Below are 17,417 nucleotides of genomic sequence, written 5' to 3'. Positions count from 1 at the left end.
GTAATGGATAATGGTTAGATTTTATGTTATGCATTCCCAGGTATGCTCAGTTGAGAAGATAATAGCCAGGCAGTTGTAGTATTTTTGAATAATTAGTAACATTGACTTCATTATGTTTAAACTTGATCGATTGTAAAATAGTCTCTTTTTCTTTCTCTGTCGAGGAAAAGGCCAGGTGGCCAAATCAAAATTGAAGGTATTAATTTCGTCTTTATGGTTTCTGTTTTATCACCTAAACTAATGTAAACTTAAGCTGACATATACGAGAATAATTTGAGGTAATTTGATAAGGTTCCCCATGGTAGGCTCATTCAGAAGGTCAGGAAGAATGGGATACAGGGGAACTTAGCTGCCTGGATACAGAATTGGCTGGCCAACAGAAGACAGCGAGTGGTAGTAGAAGGAAAATATTCTGCCTGGAAGTCAGTGGTGAGTGGGGTTCCACAGGGCTCTGTCCTTGGGCGTCTACTGTTTGTAATTTTTATTAATGACTTGGATGAGGGGATTGAAGGATGGGTCAGCAAGTTTGCAGACGACACAAAGGTCGAAGGTGTCGTTGACAGTATAGAGGGCTGTTGTAGGCTACAGCGGGACATTGACAGGATGCAGAGATGGGCTGAGAGGTGGCAGATGGAGTTCAACCTGGATAAATGCGAGGTGATGCATTTTGGAAGGTCGAATTTGAAAGCTGAGTACAGGATTAAGGATAGGATTCTTGGCAGTGTGGAGGAACAGAGGGATCTTGGTGTGCAGATACATAGATCCCTTAAAATGGCCACCCAAGTGGACAGGGTTGTTAAGAAAGCATATGGTGTTTTGGCTTTCATTAACAGGGGGATTGAGTTTAAGAGTCGTGAGATCTTGTTGCAGCTCTATAAAACTTTGGTTAGACCGCACTTGGAATACTGCGTCCAGTTCTGGTCGCCCTATTATAGGAAAGATGTGGATGCTTTGGAGACGGTTCAGAGGAGGTTTACCAGGATGCTGCCTGGACTGGAGGGCTTATCTTATGAAGAGAGGTTGACTGAGCTCGGTCTCTTTTCATTGGAGAAAAGGAGGAGGAGAGGGGACCTAATTGAGGTATACAAGATAATGAGAGGCATAGATAGAGTTGATAGCCAGAGACTATTTCCCAGGGCAGAAATGGCTAGCACGAGGGGTCATAGTTTTAAGCTGGTTGGAGGAAAGTATAGAGGGGATGTCAGAGGCGGGTTCTTTACGCAGAGAGTTGTGAGAGCATGGAATGCGTTGCCAGCAGCAGTTGTGGAAGCAAGGTCATTGGGGTCATTTAAGAGACTGCTGGACATGCATATGGTCACAGAAATTTGAGGGTGCATACATGAGGATCAATGGTCGGCACGACATTGTGGGCTGAAGGGCCTGTTCTGTGCTGTACTGTTCCATGTTCTATGTTCTAAATGTTTTTACTCAAAAACATATCTATGTTTTAAACTGTTTACTTCAAGTATATGACAAGGCTAATTTTGTGTATTTGTGGAATGGGGGTGTTGCTGGCTGGTCAGCATTTATTACCATTTCCCAGTTGCCCTTGGAAGGATGGTGGTGATCTGCCTTCTTCAATTGATGCAGTCCATACGCGGTAGGTTAACTCACAATTCCCTGAGGGAGCAAATTCCAGGATCTTGACCCAGTGACAATGAAGGAGTGGCGATATATTTCCAAGTTAGAATGGAGAGGGATGAGGAGGGGTACATGCAGGTGGTGGTGCTGCCGCCATGTATCTGCTTCCATTGTCATTCTAGATTATTGTAGTTGTGGGCTTTAAAGATGCTGTCTAAGAATTTTTGGTGAATTTCTGCCATGCATCTTGTAGACAGTATACACTGCTGTTACTGAGCAGTGATGATGGAGGAAATGGATGTTTGTGGATGTGGTGTCAGTCAAAAGAGCTGCTTTGTCCTGAACAGTGTCAAGGTTCTTGAGTTGCTGGAGTTGCACGTATCCAGGCAAGTGGGAAGAATTCTATCACTCACATTCCTGACTTGCACATTGTAGATGGTGGACAGACTTTGGGAGTTCAGATTGTGAGTTATTCTCCACATTATTCCTTGCCTCTGACCTCCTCTTATACCATTCTGTTTATGTAGTAAATCCAGTTGAGTTTCTGGTCAATAGTAACCCCCAGGATCTTGATAGTGTGGGATTCATTGATGATACTATCATTGAACATCAAGGGGTGGTGGTTAGATTGTCTGTATTTTATTGAAGATTGTCATTGCCTGGAATTTGTGTGGCCTGAATGTTACTTGCCACTTGTGAGCCAAGCCTGAATATTTTCCAATCATGTCACATTTAAAACGGACTGCTTCAACATCTGAGGAAGTGCGAATGGTGCTGAACATTCTGCAAGAATAGTAAATGTATATTAGATTGTGCAGCTATATTAAGATTTAATTTGTTGGAGGTATCAACAGTTACTATGAAGACATGTACTGTTCATGTAGTTAAGGAGTATTGATACATTTTGGAAATTTGGTCTAACGACTAATCATGACAAGGTGTCACTGCATAGTCAAAGCAACTGCACTAATTGTTCATTGGTTTAATCTTTGCAAAATTTTATGGAATTGGTAAGGTAAGAAAATCAAAGATATTACAAGAGAGATGTTCTTGCAAAATGATTGTTGATAAAATGAAAATCAGGAGACTACAGTAAGTCACTGAGATGATCATTACTTTTCAAGAATTTAATCGAAAATTGGGCAAGTATTACTTTGTCAATCCATTAATAAGCAAATTAGAGTTCAGGATGTCTTTCAGTTTGGACAGGAGTGAACAAGGCTTGGATTTTAGTAGTTTCATGCACAAGAAAGGAAGACTGAGGACAGAAGAAGAAGATAAGTTAACACTAACATAAAATGAGACTTGTATCCAGTCAACTAATATTGCAAACTGGCAACTCACCTTACTTAGGCACTAAATAATAAATTTTAAAAGTATTATTCCTTATGTACTTGTTTTGCCAATCCAAATACATTCTGTAAACGTTGTGACAATACCTGAAATTGGCCTTGGAATAAATCAGGACTGGTAAAAATTGTATCAGTGATAATGGGAACTGCAGATGCTGGAGAATCCAAGACAATAAAATGTGAGGCTGGATGAACACAGCAGGCCAAGCAGCATCTCAGGAGCACAAAAGCTGCGTTTCGGGCCTAGACCCTTCATCAGAGAGGGGGATGGGGTGAGGGTTCTGGAATAAATAGGGAGAGAGGGGGAGGCGGACAGAAGATGGAGAGAAAAGAAGATAGGTGGAGAGGAGAGTATAGGTGGGGAGGTAGGGAGGGGATAGGTCAGTCCAGGGAAGACAGACAGGTCAAGGAGGTGGGATGAGGTTAGTAGGTAGGAGATGGAGGTGCGTCTTGGGGCGGGAGAAAGGGATGGGTGAGAGGAAGAACAGGTTAGGGAGGCAGGGACAGGTTGGACTGGTTTTGGGATGCAGTGGGTGGAGGGACGAGCTGGGCTGGTTGTGTGATGCAGTTGGGGGAGGGGACGAACTGGGCTGGTTTTGGGATGCGGTGGGGGAAGGGGAGATTTTGAAGCTGGTGAAATCCACATTGATACCATCGGGCTGCAGGGTTCCCAAGCGGAATGTGTTGCTGTTCCTGCAAACTTTGGGTGGCATCATTGTGGCACTGCAGGAGGCCCACGATGGACAGGTCATCTAAAGAATGGGAGGGGGAGTGGAAATGGTTTGCAACTGGGAGTTACAGTTGTTTATTGCGAACCGAACGGAGGTATTCTGCAAAACGGTCCCGAAGCCTCCGTTTGGTTTCCCCAATGTAGAGGATGCCACACCGGGTACAATGGATGCAGTATACCACATTGGCAGATGTGCAGGTGAACCTCTGCTTAATATGGAAAGTCATCTTGGGGCCTGGGATAGGGGTGAGGGAGGTGGTGTGCGGGCAAGTGTAGCATTTCCTGCGGTTGCAGGGGAAGGTGCCGGGTGTGGTGGGGTTGGAGGGCAGTGTGCAGCGAACAAGGGAGTCACGGAGAGAGTGATCTCTCCGGAAAGCAGACAAGGGTGGGGATGGAAAAATGTCTTGGGTGGTGGGGTTGGATTGTAGATGGCGGAAGTGTCGGAGGATGATGCGTTGTAATGGAGGTTGGTGGGGTAGTGTGTGAGAACGAGGGGGATCCCCTTTGGGCGGTTGTGGCGGGGGCAGGGTGTGAGGGATGTGTTGCGGGAAATGCGGGAGACACGGTCAAGGGCATATTAGCTCAACTATGTTGTCTGCTATTGCAATTGATATACATCCTATAATTAGAGTGCACCCGAAAAATCCTGTATTCTTTCCTGAGCATAATTTCATTCAGCTTATGCCGACACTGTGGATGCAACCAGTTAATATTTAACTGGTTGTCCTTGCTTTATAAGCATTGGTCCAAATCTCATTGGCATCAAACCGCAATGTGACTTCATCACAGCCATTATCTAATGGTATAGTATGGTTTCACCACAAGTTGTTTGGTTCTAGTGAAAGCTGTTTCTTGTTCTATCCCTCAATATTGTTGCACATCTTTGGCAGTGAGTTTGCTTCGTTGTTCACAATCTAATGACAAATTACAGAAAACTTTGGGAAATAGTTCACAAATTCAATTAATGACTGCATTGCTTTCACACTTGTTTGTGGCTGCATCTCCATTGTAGCTCAATTTCTGCTCGAGTGGATTTGGGGGAAGTACATTTATTGTCAGAATATGACTGATGTACTTGACTTCAAACATCTTCAATTGCAGTCTTTTTTTGTTCAGCTTCAAGCTCATCAGCCGTCTCTCTTGTTACACTAGGCTGTGATTATGTTCTGTGGTGCTTCTTCCGTTGTGTCTCCAACGTTTAGACCAGCAGATCATCCTTAATGCTTTCCACTTTGGGAAGTTTACTATCTCATGTTGTCTGTATTGATATATTTCTCCAGCACTGGGAATGCTAAGTGGCATATGTAACCACCTGTGTCTCCCAAATGGCATCCAGAAAATTGATGCTTTCAAACATACTTGCAAGTAACCATTCTTTTCATCAAAGGTAGTGAAGACGTTTGCTTTGGCAGGTTGTGCCAAAGTATCACCAATAATTGGCATTTGGTAATGAAAACTATTCAAAGTTCTATTTGATATCCTTTGGATTTTGGCGTACGTTCAGTTTTTCAGGCTTCTGTCCCTGTCACCATGCCGCTAAACCCGTCGACAGGAATTATCACTTTTTCTTTATGATTCATTTCTTTTCCAGCTTTTCTTTCAGGCTGGCTGTGAATGCAACTGCAACTCTTTTTAGTAATTGATATCTTGGGCTCATATTGTCATCTGCTTTGAGATGATATTCACCAGAAAATTATCCAAAAACTGTAAAAAGCAACTTTGTAATCTTCCAGAACTTGTTCAGTAGAGGATGGCTTCATGACTACTAAGTCTGAACATCCCAGAAGAGGTCACGGTGATGTATGTTAGGACCCCGTTAAGTCTTCATCAAATTTCCTGAAAATGTATTTTGAACAAGCGTTTCTGTCCTTTTACTGCAGCAATCGCATCCAATATACAAAGTGTTGGTCAACTACGACTCATTGTCTTGAGAGTTTATCTGCAATTGTATGGTGTATATTTATTTCCTGATCTTTTCTAAGTTCCCACCTATCCTTTCCATGACTGATTTCTAAATTTCATAGAATATGGATTCGAGCTATAAATGTACTTAGGCAATAAATTTGTTACAGAATTTTCTGGAAAATTTTACTGTAATGATCATAGAGGAATAACATTTTTGCCATTCTTTCCTTGCACATAACACAAATGGAATGGGATTAAGCAAAAGCATCACTACATTTGATTTTCCTTGCATGTTTGCACCATATTCAAGATATGGATTGTCTATTCAGACAGTCTCACAATCTATAGATTCATTAATTGATTGGTGACCAAACTGCAGTTCTTCACATTCTCAACTGCAGCACGAGTGCATGGACTATCGGCCCATGGCAGGCTGACGTGCTGATGCATATTCAGCATTATCTCTCTTGAAAACAGCCCGCAAGGGTTCAGCGCTTGTGTCAAATTGAGCAGAGCTTGGAAAGCATTGCTGTTTATGATGCAGATTCTGTGCAGTTGTGACTGCCAGAAGTATCTGCTTGTGTTCACTTTTCATGTGTGACTCAAGGCAAAAACTCAAACAGCTGTCTCGATGGACCCACAAAAGAGTGACACTCTACAAGGCGCATCTTGTTAAGATACCCCTCAAAAGGAATAATGTGTATTTATACTTGCATTTGCTTTGCCCCTGTAGAAGTCATCTTAAAAAAAAGTTTTGGAATGAAGTTTACATCAACACAACTTCAGAGTTTTACAGAATCTCCTACAGTATGGGAGCAGGCCAATCAGCCCATGTCAACCCTTTGAAGGGCATCCTACCCAGACCCACCCCCTATCCCTGTTAACCTGCATTTCCCATGGCTAATTTCCCAGCCTGCATATCCCTGGACACTACAGGCCATTTAACAGAGCCAATCCAACAAACCTATACAACTTTGGATTGTGGGAGGAAACCAGAGCACCCGGAGGAAACCCACACAGATGCAGGGAGAATGTGTAAACTCCACACAGACATTTACCCCAGGGCGGAATTGAACCCGGGTCTCTCGCACTGTGAGGTGGCTGTGTAAACAACTGTGCTACAAGTTTTGATCTTTGTTGTGTCATTTATGGACTTTAACTTTTATTTTCATTCTACCTCCACCCGTAATTTGTTCTGTTTTCTTGCATGCTCTTGTGGGTTGGGGCAGATTGTTATCTTTTAGTAAAATTCATACTTTTAAGAGTCTTTTTATACATAACAGAATATCATGGAACTCTTCACCTGCTAACTTGGGATCTGGAAGGCATTTATTTTCTTAGCTTTACGCATGATGAAGCACAAACTTAATTGACAAAAAAAAAGTTTTAAACATTTAAAAATTGCTATTTACAAACTCAGGAAGAAAACAGGAATTTGTTCATGATCAGAAGTTGGCCATAGCCACTAACCTTTAGTGATACTGTTAGATTATCAATAAACAGTATCCTATGTTGTCTCCAATGCCGAGAAATATCTCTCACCCTGGAATTAAGAATCTAATGATGACCATGAGTCCATTGTTGATTATCAGGAAAAACCTATTTGGTTCATTGATGTCCTTTAGGGAAGGAAACTACCATCCTGATCTCATCTGGCTTACATGTGCCTCTAGACCCACAGCAATGTGGTAGACTCTTAACTGCCCTCTTGGATGGGCAATAAATGCTGCCTGAGCTTGCAATGCCAACATCCCATGAATGAATTTAAAAAAACATACTGTGCATCTCTCCAGCTATTCCTAAGCAGCCAGATTCATAGCAACAGTGGGATTCATTCTCCCATTGTTTGGGGGTAGGATTTCCTTTCTGCTCTTGACTGCATCCCGTGTGTGCATTATCCCCAATCTGACATTCCTTCATGAGGTAGCATATCACCCATTGCTCTCAGTTTAGGAATAAGAAACCCACAAAACAAACTAAAAGTAAACACTAAATTAATACTGGGGCATTGTGTTAACCTTATTTTAATGCCTTCCAGTGCAAGCCATGGAGTGTGCCCTGGGCAAGATGAAATAATCATCAATATTATCTTGTCCCTTGAGAATCATGAAAACTACAATCATATCATCTGTCAACCTTTTCTATTTTTAGTGAGAAAATAGACAATTTACATAATCATTTCCCCTTATCTCATCTTTCTATCTTTTCAATCATACTGATTGCTCTCTTTTGTATCCTTTCAATAGCTGCAAATGCCTTTTTGTATTCTGGTAGGAAGGGGAAGTCATAGTACAGAATTAGTACCAGAAAAGGTCATATGAAATTGTGAACTGTATGGAAGTGAACTACAAAAGCAAGTAGACAAAGAGAACAGATAAAAAAAACAACATGAGGCTAATAAAATGGAAAGTATAAAAATAAATGTCAAACTAATCACTCAATGCATCTAGAGCAAGAGAAGGTACAAAAAGGGAGATTATACAGTTTACCAGCCTGAATAGAAAATAAGATCTGCGGATGGGAAAATGGCAGGATTATTAAATCATTATTTTTTGACTTCATATTATTGTGGATGCAGATTCATGAGTTAATGAAGCACAAAGTGAAGAGTCAAAGCCTTTTTTGTTGCAAGTATGACATTGTAAAATGATTTTGGAAGCTTAAGGTTAACTAAACAAGAATCTCTTGCTTTCCTATCCATAGATGCTTACAGAAATGGCTGAGAAAATGCAAACATTGCTGATACTTTGTGAACTAAATTTCAGGAGATTGAAAAATTATAAATTCAACTTCACACTCTTGAAAGAAAAGATTGTAAAGCTCTGCCGTATAAGTCTTCTCTCAATTGTGACAAAAGAGATTGATGATGGCTAGCAAGGGATTATCTAGAAAGATAATACCTGGTGAAGGATACTCAGCATCAATTCAGAAGAAATTGTTTGTTTCTGCTTAAATTACTGATCTTCTTTTCAGAACAGGTTGCAGATCTCACAATGTGTGTTGCTGTAGATATTATCTCAATGGCTGTTGTCATGTTGTTTGACATAACATTGATTGATTCTCCAGGTATTTTTCATCTAGATGTACTCCTATCTCTGTCTGATTTTGTGCTGACTGGAAGATGCTTGATCTGCATTTCAAATTTTTCTTTTATATTCTCTTTTTGAAGTAGATCTTCCTATTTCATAAACTGAAAGTCCATCCTCCAAGAATTTGTTTAATATCTGTTTTATTCTTCATTCAGTTTTCAAAATAAGATGTTTGTGAACATTAGGGCACAGGTGCTGAATTTCCCAGAAGGGAGTCATCCTGATATCATGGTAATTTTTTGGGTGGCCTATAGACTCCAACAGGAGGTGGAGCTTCCCTCTGATATCATCAGGATGGTGCAACTGAAAGCTGTCAATCAGCGAGGAAAGGGGCCCAGATCCAGAAACTCTGCAGTCTCTATGCTATTGTGACAATTGGCTATTGCTGAGACAGGGAAATGAACAAAGGAAATTTAAAGGCACCTCCACTTTGAAATGCACTTGCAAAAAAAGAAGGAGTTGCTTTATTTTGCTAAAGCAGGATTAAGTCAATGAATCAGACTCATCAGCCACATTCAGACCCACAGAATCCCATGACCAGCGACACGGAATTTCCTTGATGGAAAACTGAACTCATTAGTGAGTCATTGCCACTGCCCATGTATCATTTAGATTTGTTCCCTAGCTCCAGTCTGTTGGAAATCAAGATATCACACTGGGAAAATGCCCCAGCACCTAGACTGTGTTAGAATAGTTTGTTGGCATTTTAATAGCCTACCTGCCTCCTAGTCCATTCCTCATGGCTTGGTAAATTCATGGCCCACCTGTCCAATATTTTGACTTGTTTTATTCTTTCTGTTGTTATTTCAGTTTAAGAGAGAATATGTTAATGAACAAGTAATAGGGATATAAAATAGGTGAGAAGCAAAACAGTCTAGTTTGCAACAAGTAGTGTGAGGGAGTTAAGGTTGTGATTTCCTGTAATAATAGTTAATTTAATTTTTGTACTGAATCTGTCTGATGAACTTCCTTTAACATATCTTCAAATCTGGGTTCTGGAGGTGTGAGCAGAGGTTACAATAAACTGCAACCAATCCAAAATAATATGTTGCATACTGACAGCAACAAAAGGGAAAGTGCCACAGACCCACACAAGTGCAAACACATGCATGAGATGAGGAGCCATATAGACCAGGGTGAAAAGCAGCATGGGAGAATTTTCAACTGCAAATTGAACACCATTGCCATATTGTAAATGTGACACAATGTATGAAGAAATCAAACAGATGGACATCGTTCCTATTGTCAGCAACAGATACCCAAATAAAAGGGATAAACACATGTTGAAACAACCGAGGTCAACACAGGAGTCAGCTTGCTCATCTTCTCAATCAGAATCTGGAAGGGTGTGCATCTGTATTTTGGAAGTCAACGATACAACCAGAGACAGCCAAACTAACTGCTTATAATGGCCAACCATTCCTTGCAGCAGTACATTGACAGTGAAATGCAGTTACACCAAATATTCATGAAGACCATAAATATTTTATCTGGTAAACTTGAGCAGACTAACAGTAGCAAGCTTATTGCCATATATGGAACACAATATCTTGACCAGAAATGAAAGTCACCAACCATTTCAACACAAATAACTTGACATTCTCATAAGATTACATTGTAACCTTGGGCTAATATTGCAATGGATTTATTCATTACCCACAGTGATGATGTTATTCTTGTCAATGGCAACTTTTCCAAGTTTCAAATAATTACTTGAAGGATACTTCAAGTGCATCCATGCCAGAGAAATTGAGTGTAACATACAGTCTGTTCAGTATATCTGAAGACAGCATAAGCAAGAATGGGCCACAATATATTTGCAGATCTTTCAGTGACATAAGTGCTAAATAGGATATAAACTCTGTCATATTGCCATACACTGTCAGATCCAACAGCTTGTTTAGTGAACAGATTGCATCATGAAATTTAATCATGTTTTCAAGCTTTTAACCATGAAATTCAGGCAGATGAAATGAGGTTATCATGAAGGGCTGTCCTTCTCAAACCCTCCCTTTGCCTGAGGCATGGTGACACATGGGTAAAATCACCATTACTCATTTTTAGATAATAAAATGTGAGGCTGGATGAACACAGCAGGCCAAGCAGCATCTCAGGAGCACAAAAGCTGACGTTTCGGGCCTAGACCCTTCATCAGAGAGGGGGATGGGATGAGGGTTCTGGAATAAATAGGGAGAGAGGGGGAGGCGGACCGAAGATGGAGAGAAAAGAAGATAGGTGGAGAGAGTATAGGTGGGGAGGTAGGGAGGGGATAGGTCAGTCCAGGGAAGACGGACAGGTCAAGGAGGTGGGATGAGGTTAGTAGGTAGATGGGGGTGCGGCTTGGGGTGGGAGGAAGGGATGGATGAGCGGAAGAACAGGTTAGGGAGGCAGAGACAGGTTGGACTGGTTTTGGGATGCAGTGGGTGGAGGGAAAGAGCTGGGCTGGTTGTGTGGTGCAGTGGGGGGGGGGGGGGACGAACTGGGCTGGTTTAGGGATGCAGTGGGGAAGGGGAGATTTTGAAACTGGTGAAGTCCACATTGATACCATATGGCTGCAGGGTTCCCAGGCGGAATATGAGTTGCTGTTCCTGCAACCTTCGGGTGGCATCATTGTGGCACTGCAGGAGGCCCATGATGGACATGTCATCTAGAGAACGGGAGGGGGAGTGGAAATGGTTTGTGACTGGGAGGTGCAGATGTTTGTTGCGAACTGAGCGGAGGTGTTCTGCAAAGCGGTCTCCAAGCCTCCGCTTGGTTTCCCCAATGTAGAGGAAGCCGCACCGGGTACAGTGGATGCAGTATACCACATTGGCAGATGTACAGGCAAACCTCTGCTTAATGTGGAATGTCATCTTGGGGCCTGGGATGGGGGTGAGGGAGGAGGTGTGGGGGCAAGTGTAGCATTTCCTGCGGTTGCAGGGGAAGGTGCGGGGTGTGGTGGGGTTGGAGGGCAGTGTGGAGCGAACAAGGGAGTCACGGAGAGAGTGGTCTCTCCGGAAAGCAGACAGGGGTGGGGATGGAAAAATGTCTTGGGTGGTGGGGTCGGATTGTAGATGGCAGAAGTTTCGGAGAATGATGCGTTGTAATGGAGGTTGGTAGGGTGGTGTGTGAGAACGAGGGGGATCCTCTTGGGGCGGTTGTGGCGGGGGTGGGGTGTGAGGGATGTGTTGCGGGAAATGTGGGAGACGCTGTCAAGGGCATTCTCAACCACTGTGGGGGGAAAGTTGCGGTCCTGGAAGAACTTGGACATCTGGGATGTGCGGGAGTGGAATGTCTTATCGTGGGAGCAGAAGCGGTGGAGGCGGAGGAATTGGGAATAGGGGATGGAATTTTTGCAGGAGGGTGGGTGGGAGGAGGTGTATTCTAGGTAGCTGTGGGAGTCGGTGGGCTTGAAATGGACATCAGTTACAAGGTGGTTGCCTGAGATGGAGACTGAGAGGTCCAGGAAGGTGAGGGATGTGCTGGAGATGGCCCAGGTGAACTGAAGGTTGGGGTGGAAGGTGTTGGTGAAGTGGATGAACTGTTCAAGCTCCTCTGGGGAGCAAGAGGTGGCGCCAATACAGTCATCAATGTACCGGAGGAAGAGGTGGGGTTTGCCCACTGCATCCCAAAACCAGTCCAACCTCTCCCTGCCTCCCTAACCTGTTCTTCCTCTCACCCATCCCTTCCTCCCACCCCAGGCCGCACCCCCATCTACCTACTAACCTCATCCCACCTCCTTGACCTGTCCGTCTTCCCTGGACTGACCTATCCCCTCCCTACCTCCCCACCTATCTTCTTTTCTCTCCATCTTCGGTCCGCCTCCCCCTCTCTCCCTATTTATTCCAGAACCCTCATCCCATCCCCCTCTCTGATGAAGGGTCTAGGCCCGAAACGTCAGCTTTTGTGCTCCTGAGGTGCTGCTTGGCCTGCTGTGTTCATCCAGCCTCACATTTTATTATCTTGGATTCTCCAGCATCTGCAGTTCGTATTATCTCTGATTACTCCTTTTTATCTCACACACACACACACACACACACACACACACACACACACACACACACACACATGAAAGGAGCCCAATGGTCTGATAGGACTATGTCGACATCACCGTCCACCCTTAACAGCAGCAGCTCAAAATAAGACCTTACAATCACCAGCAGTAATCATTTATGGAGCTTAGATTACAACAACCTTGCCAAATCATTATTTGTCTAAATTCTTAGAAATACAGGACAAAGCTCTTGAAAAACCAAAGGATAATGAGGGTAGTATATAAGAAACATGCAGGTGTGGAACTTCAAGTCTTCATGTAGATCAAAAGATTCAGTTCATGTAGCCTATCCAACCTGGTCACCCACAGAAACATCTATATCATTCATTAAGCTTTGATCTTATAAAGCCACAACATATGATAAAGCAAAGCAAAGGAACCAGAATCTGACAGAAGAGATTGGTACAGTGAGCACTCCATTTGTGGATAACAAACAACCAAATAGGAGACCAGAGAATGGGTTCTGGAAGAACATCACGAAAACAATTTGCTGTCCATTAACATGCAATATACCCACACAACTATAAGTCAGTAACACCTAAGTGTTAAGTTTCGAGCTCAGTAAATTCATACCATCATTTGATTGTGGAGGGCTTCTAAAACATATAGACATTGTATGGACTCTTAAACTCTTAAATTGTTCAATTCCTAAACTCTTATAAAGCGGCCTACTAATTTGTGGGAATAATGCTGTGTTTTGCATTTAACGTATGAAATGTTTTGTTGGGGGGAAAAGTGGTGAGATTTTATGATATCACTTTAAGACAGAAAATGCTCATAGGCAAAATGAACAGGATGTATAACATGCGACCAGCAGTCTGGCTTGCAGCGTGTAGCGTTAGTGAGTTGCAGCTGTGCTTTCCTGAAACAATAGCTCCTGAGGCTTTGTAGTGCATCTGTCTACTGAGTAATCTCACATTATCTCTTCAAATAAACAGAACCCATGTTTATTTTCCCAATCACGGTGAGAGATTTGAAAACTTGTGTTCAGCAAACATGGAACCACAAGAATTTCCACCTTGGTCTTCAAGAGGATATCCAATTTTGCTTTCCTGCAGTGGGTCTCTCTCCTGCTGAAAATCTTGATATATTTCAAATAAATTCATCACAATGATTGTGAAATCTGCCTGCAGATCATTTCATTCTGAATGCATAGCAATTTATTATCGTTCTCCAGCAAAGTCAGTGGAATGAGTCATTTATTTTGTTTGTTTCATAGAATCCCTACAGTGGGGAAACCGGCCCTTCGGCCCCCACATCGACTCTCAGAGCATCCCACCCAGACCCATCCCCCTATAACCCACTTAATCTACACATCCCTGAACACTATGGGCAACTTAGCACGGCCAATCACCTAACTTGCGCATCTTTAGACTGTGGGAGGAAGCCGGAGCACCCAGAGGAAACCCACGCAGACTCGAGGAGAATGTGCAACCTCCACACGGACAGTCACCCAAGGGTGGAATTGAACCAAGGTCCCCGGCTGTGTGAGGCAGCAGTGCTAGCTGCTGAGCCACCGTGCCACCCTGAGAGCTGCCCATGTAGAATCTGAGAAATATAAATCGTTGACATGGAGGTAACATTCAAGAAAACCAAATTTTCTTTCATGGAAGTGAGCTTGATTGTTACTTGTATGAGGGCAGGTGGTAGTATGGTGGTATTATCAATGAAAGTCTGGTATTAAAAGCTAGCCTAATGGTGACCATCTAACCATTATTATTAAGATCCATCTTATTTAAGAAGAAAATCTGTTGCCCTTACTCCATAGCAATATGGTTGCCTCTTCAACTGCTCAGTAAAATACCTGAATCAAGCCAATAAGTTCAACTGGCAGTTATGGACAACAAATGGAAGTCCAGCCAATGGCACCCTTGAGTGCATGAATAATAAAAAGAAATATAGGAACCCAGATGTACAATAACCTTGAATGGAAGGTGAGCTGAATGGTCAAAAGAATCAAAAAGCTGCTCACATTACATCAATGCCAGGAATCAGGTGCTCATTCTGATAACTGTGCGTTATAGGCCTGAGTTGCAAACTGTGCAAGTGCAACATTCAAATGAAGATTTTAGGAGTGTGTTAAGAGTTAACAAAACAATGAAGCACAGACTTCATCATATAATACCTTCAAGTAAGAAACTGCAAAATGGAAATTGCCTAAGTTTATTGCAGTTCTACAATGGATGGGTGGTGAGAAGGTGGCTAAGATTTTGGATTGGTCCTGGGCTTATCTTTTATCCCACTAACCCAGTAACAACTTTCTAGGCGTACACTACTTTCTCTGGCTTCATCCGGTATGCAGTTGTGTCCCTTAGGATATTCCTGAGTTTAACAAGAAAGTCTACCCAAATCACCACTGATAGATCCAATGGTGGCCAATTATGATATACTGCAAATTTCATTGCTAGCGGAAAAGTGAAATGGGAGATTTAAAAACAATCCACTGGTATAGGAGCCAGAAGGAAAGTAGCCAAAATGAATTTCCCCAAACTTTTTGGCCTATGCTGGGTCTCATGATAGGGTTAATGGGAACTGCAGATGTTGGAGAGTCCAAGATAACAAAGTGTAGAGCTGGATGAACACAGCAGGCCAAGCAGCATCTTAGGCTGCTTGGCCTGCTGTGTTCATCCAGCTCCACACTTTGTTATCTCTCATGTTAGGGTGATGCTTCAAAATACAGAAATAATTAGAACACTAACTTGCATTCATATTGTACACATCAGAGTGAATATTGTTGACATGAAGGAGAGTTAAAGGGAGTAGCATGTGCAGTTCCTGACTGAAATTGAATTGAACTGGGTAATGACTTTGGAATGATATCATTATCAGCTTCTGTGCAGCCTTCATGGGAACGTTCCAGAATGCTACACAGTTGTGCAACTTAATGGAAGCTTTGATCATTTCCATTCTCTTCAAATAAATAATCTTTTCACCCTTGTTCAAACTACGACCCAAGTTCCAACTTCCTTTTCCTATCTAAAGTCCTTGAATGTGTTGTTGCCTCTCAAAATTATGCCTCACTTTTTCGCAACTCATGTTTCAGGATAGAAGGTGACCTAGCATAGATTTTTGGGCGGCTGCAGTGTGAAAATAGGATGAGAATCCATTCCAGCAGATTCTTTCGCTGTGACTGAATTGGTGAGAATAAAACTGTGCTTGGTGATGAACTTCAGTGCATTAGTTAAAACCAGATACATATCCTTCTCATCGCAATGGTTCCCACCACAGTCACAGACATCTGATTCTGAAATTCACATGTTCAAAGTCCAAAATGTTATTTTCAAAGTCAACCACTCCAAACCATTCTGAAGTGGCCTTCCATCCTCAGTAAAATTATAGCTATATCAATCCCACTTCTCCAAAGATAGTAGGAACTGCAGATGCTGGAGAATCTGAGATAACGTTTAGGTCAAGGCCCGAAGCGTCAGCCTTCCTGCTCCTCTGATGCTGCTCGGCCTGCTGTGTTCACACAGCTCTACACCTTGTAATCCGACCTCTCTACTGACTTCTGTTCCTCAAAATTAAAATTTATCAACCATGATTTAACCTTGTTCATTGCATTAGCTCCATTAATGTAATTGCCTTCAGATATACAAATAATCCTGCCATCCCTTATTACCTTTTCTTTATTGCTTCAGACCAGCCTCTAGTTCATCCAAACCTCTTCCAATTCACCAGCAACTACCATGATTTCCAGTTTTTCAGGTTCCAGTCCCTAGAATTTCTTATTTAATTTGTTCTCCTCCCTGATATCTGCCTTCTGCTTTGAGGCCTTTCTCGAACCCATCACCCTTAGTGGTGGCCTTCATAATTTGTCTTTCATAGTGTGGCATTATTTTCAATTTCATTGTCAACAAAATAAACTTAATTACTGTTGTTACGAACTTGGGCACATTTATCAGCTCATGCCCGACAATAAATGAGGGAAAGAATATTGTCATTAAATTAATTGATACCCTCAATTAAGCAAATGCTTAATTATCTGCAATCATTTGGATCAGTTGTATAATCAAAATATATTCAAAAAATTCTGCCCATGGATATTCATTTTCTATGCAGCGTGCTCATTAAAAATATTTTTATTTTCATTACTTACCAATACACGTGGGCAGAGAATCGTTCCACTGAGCTAAAGCATTTGGTACTGATGTACATCTAATCTCTGGTGAACCAGACAGAATATAGCCTGGATTGCATTCAAACAGAACCACAGAGCCAACTGCAAAATCATTCCCAATTCTTTTTCCAAACCTTGGCTCGGGTACAGAGCTGCACTGAGTTGCACTGGTCCTTGGCACGGCTAAACAGGTTTTAAGATAATGATTACATAGTCAGTGTTCTTAGTTAAGAAAGAAAATCTGGAACTTATAGCTTTAAAGTTTTAACATATACACAAAAAGTTCTACAATTCAAACATACAATTCAGCAACTACAGGTTCTATGGGGCATTCAATTCATCACTTTAAATCAAAGTTAACAATTTTCTCATGTATCAGGGTATATGAATTCCACCATTCCACACCAAAAATCTACAGACATGGTGAAAAATTCGAGAATATTGCACAAATGTTGGCTTTTGAAGTGTAGTAACACAAAATAATAATGGATCTACCATGTTAATTATGTTTAAAAAAGCTTTACTAAAAATGCTGTTATTAAAGAAAAACACACAGAGATATAAAGGATAGCTCGGGGACAGTGAGACTGGAGAAATCCGTATAAGTGCA

General features: G+C 42.1%; 1 protein-coding gene across 1 annotated transcript in view; it reads right to left on the bottom strand.

Annotated features, from left to right (window-relative positions):
- csmd3b (CUB and Sushi multiple domains 3b) overlaps positions 1–17,417 on the bottom strand; it is a 1,751,526-nt gene that overhangs the window by 195,160 nt on the left and 1,538,949 nt on the right. The window contains exon 34 of the mRNA XM_048529668.2: positions 16,787–16,990. Within this exon, the coding sequence (XP_048385625.1) occupies positions 16,787–16,990 (204 nt within the window). The remainder of the gene's footprint in view (positions 1–16,786; positions 16,991–17,417) is intronic.

This window comes from Stegostoma tigrinum, chromosome 5, assembly GCF_030684315.1.
Source record: "Stegostoma tigrinum isolate sSteTig4 chromosome 5, sSteTig4.hap1, whole genome shotgun sequence".
NCBI classification, from domain to species: domain Eukaryota; kingdom Metazoa; phylum Chordata; class Chondrichthyes; order Orectolobiformes; family Stegostomatidae; genus Stegostoma; species Stegostoma tigrinum.
This window is presented reverse-complemented; position numbering and strand designations above follow the sequence as displayed.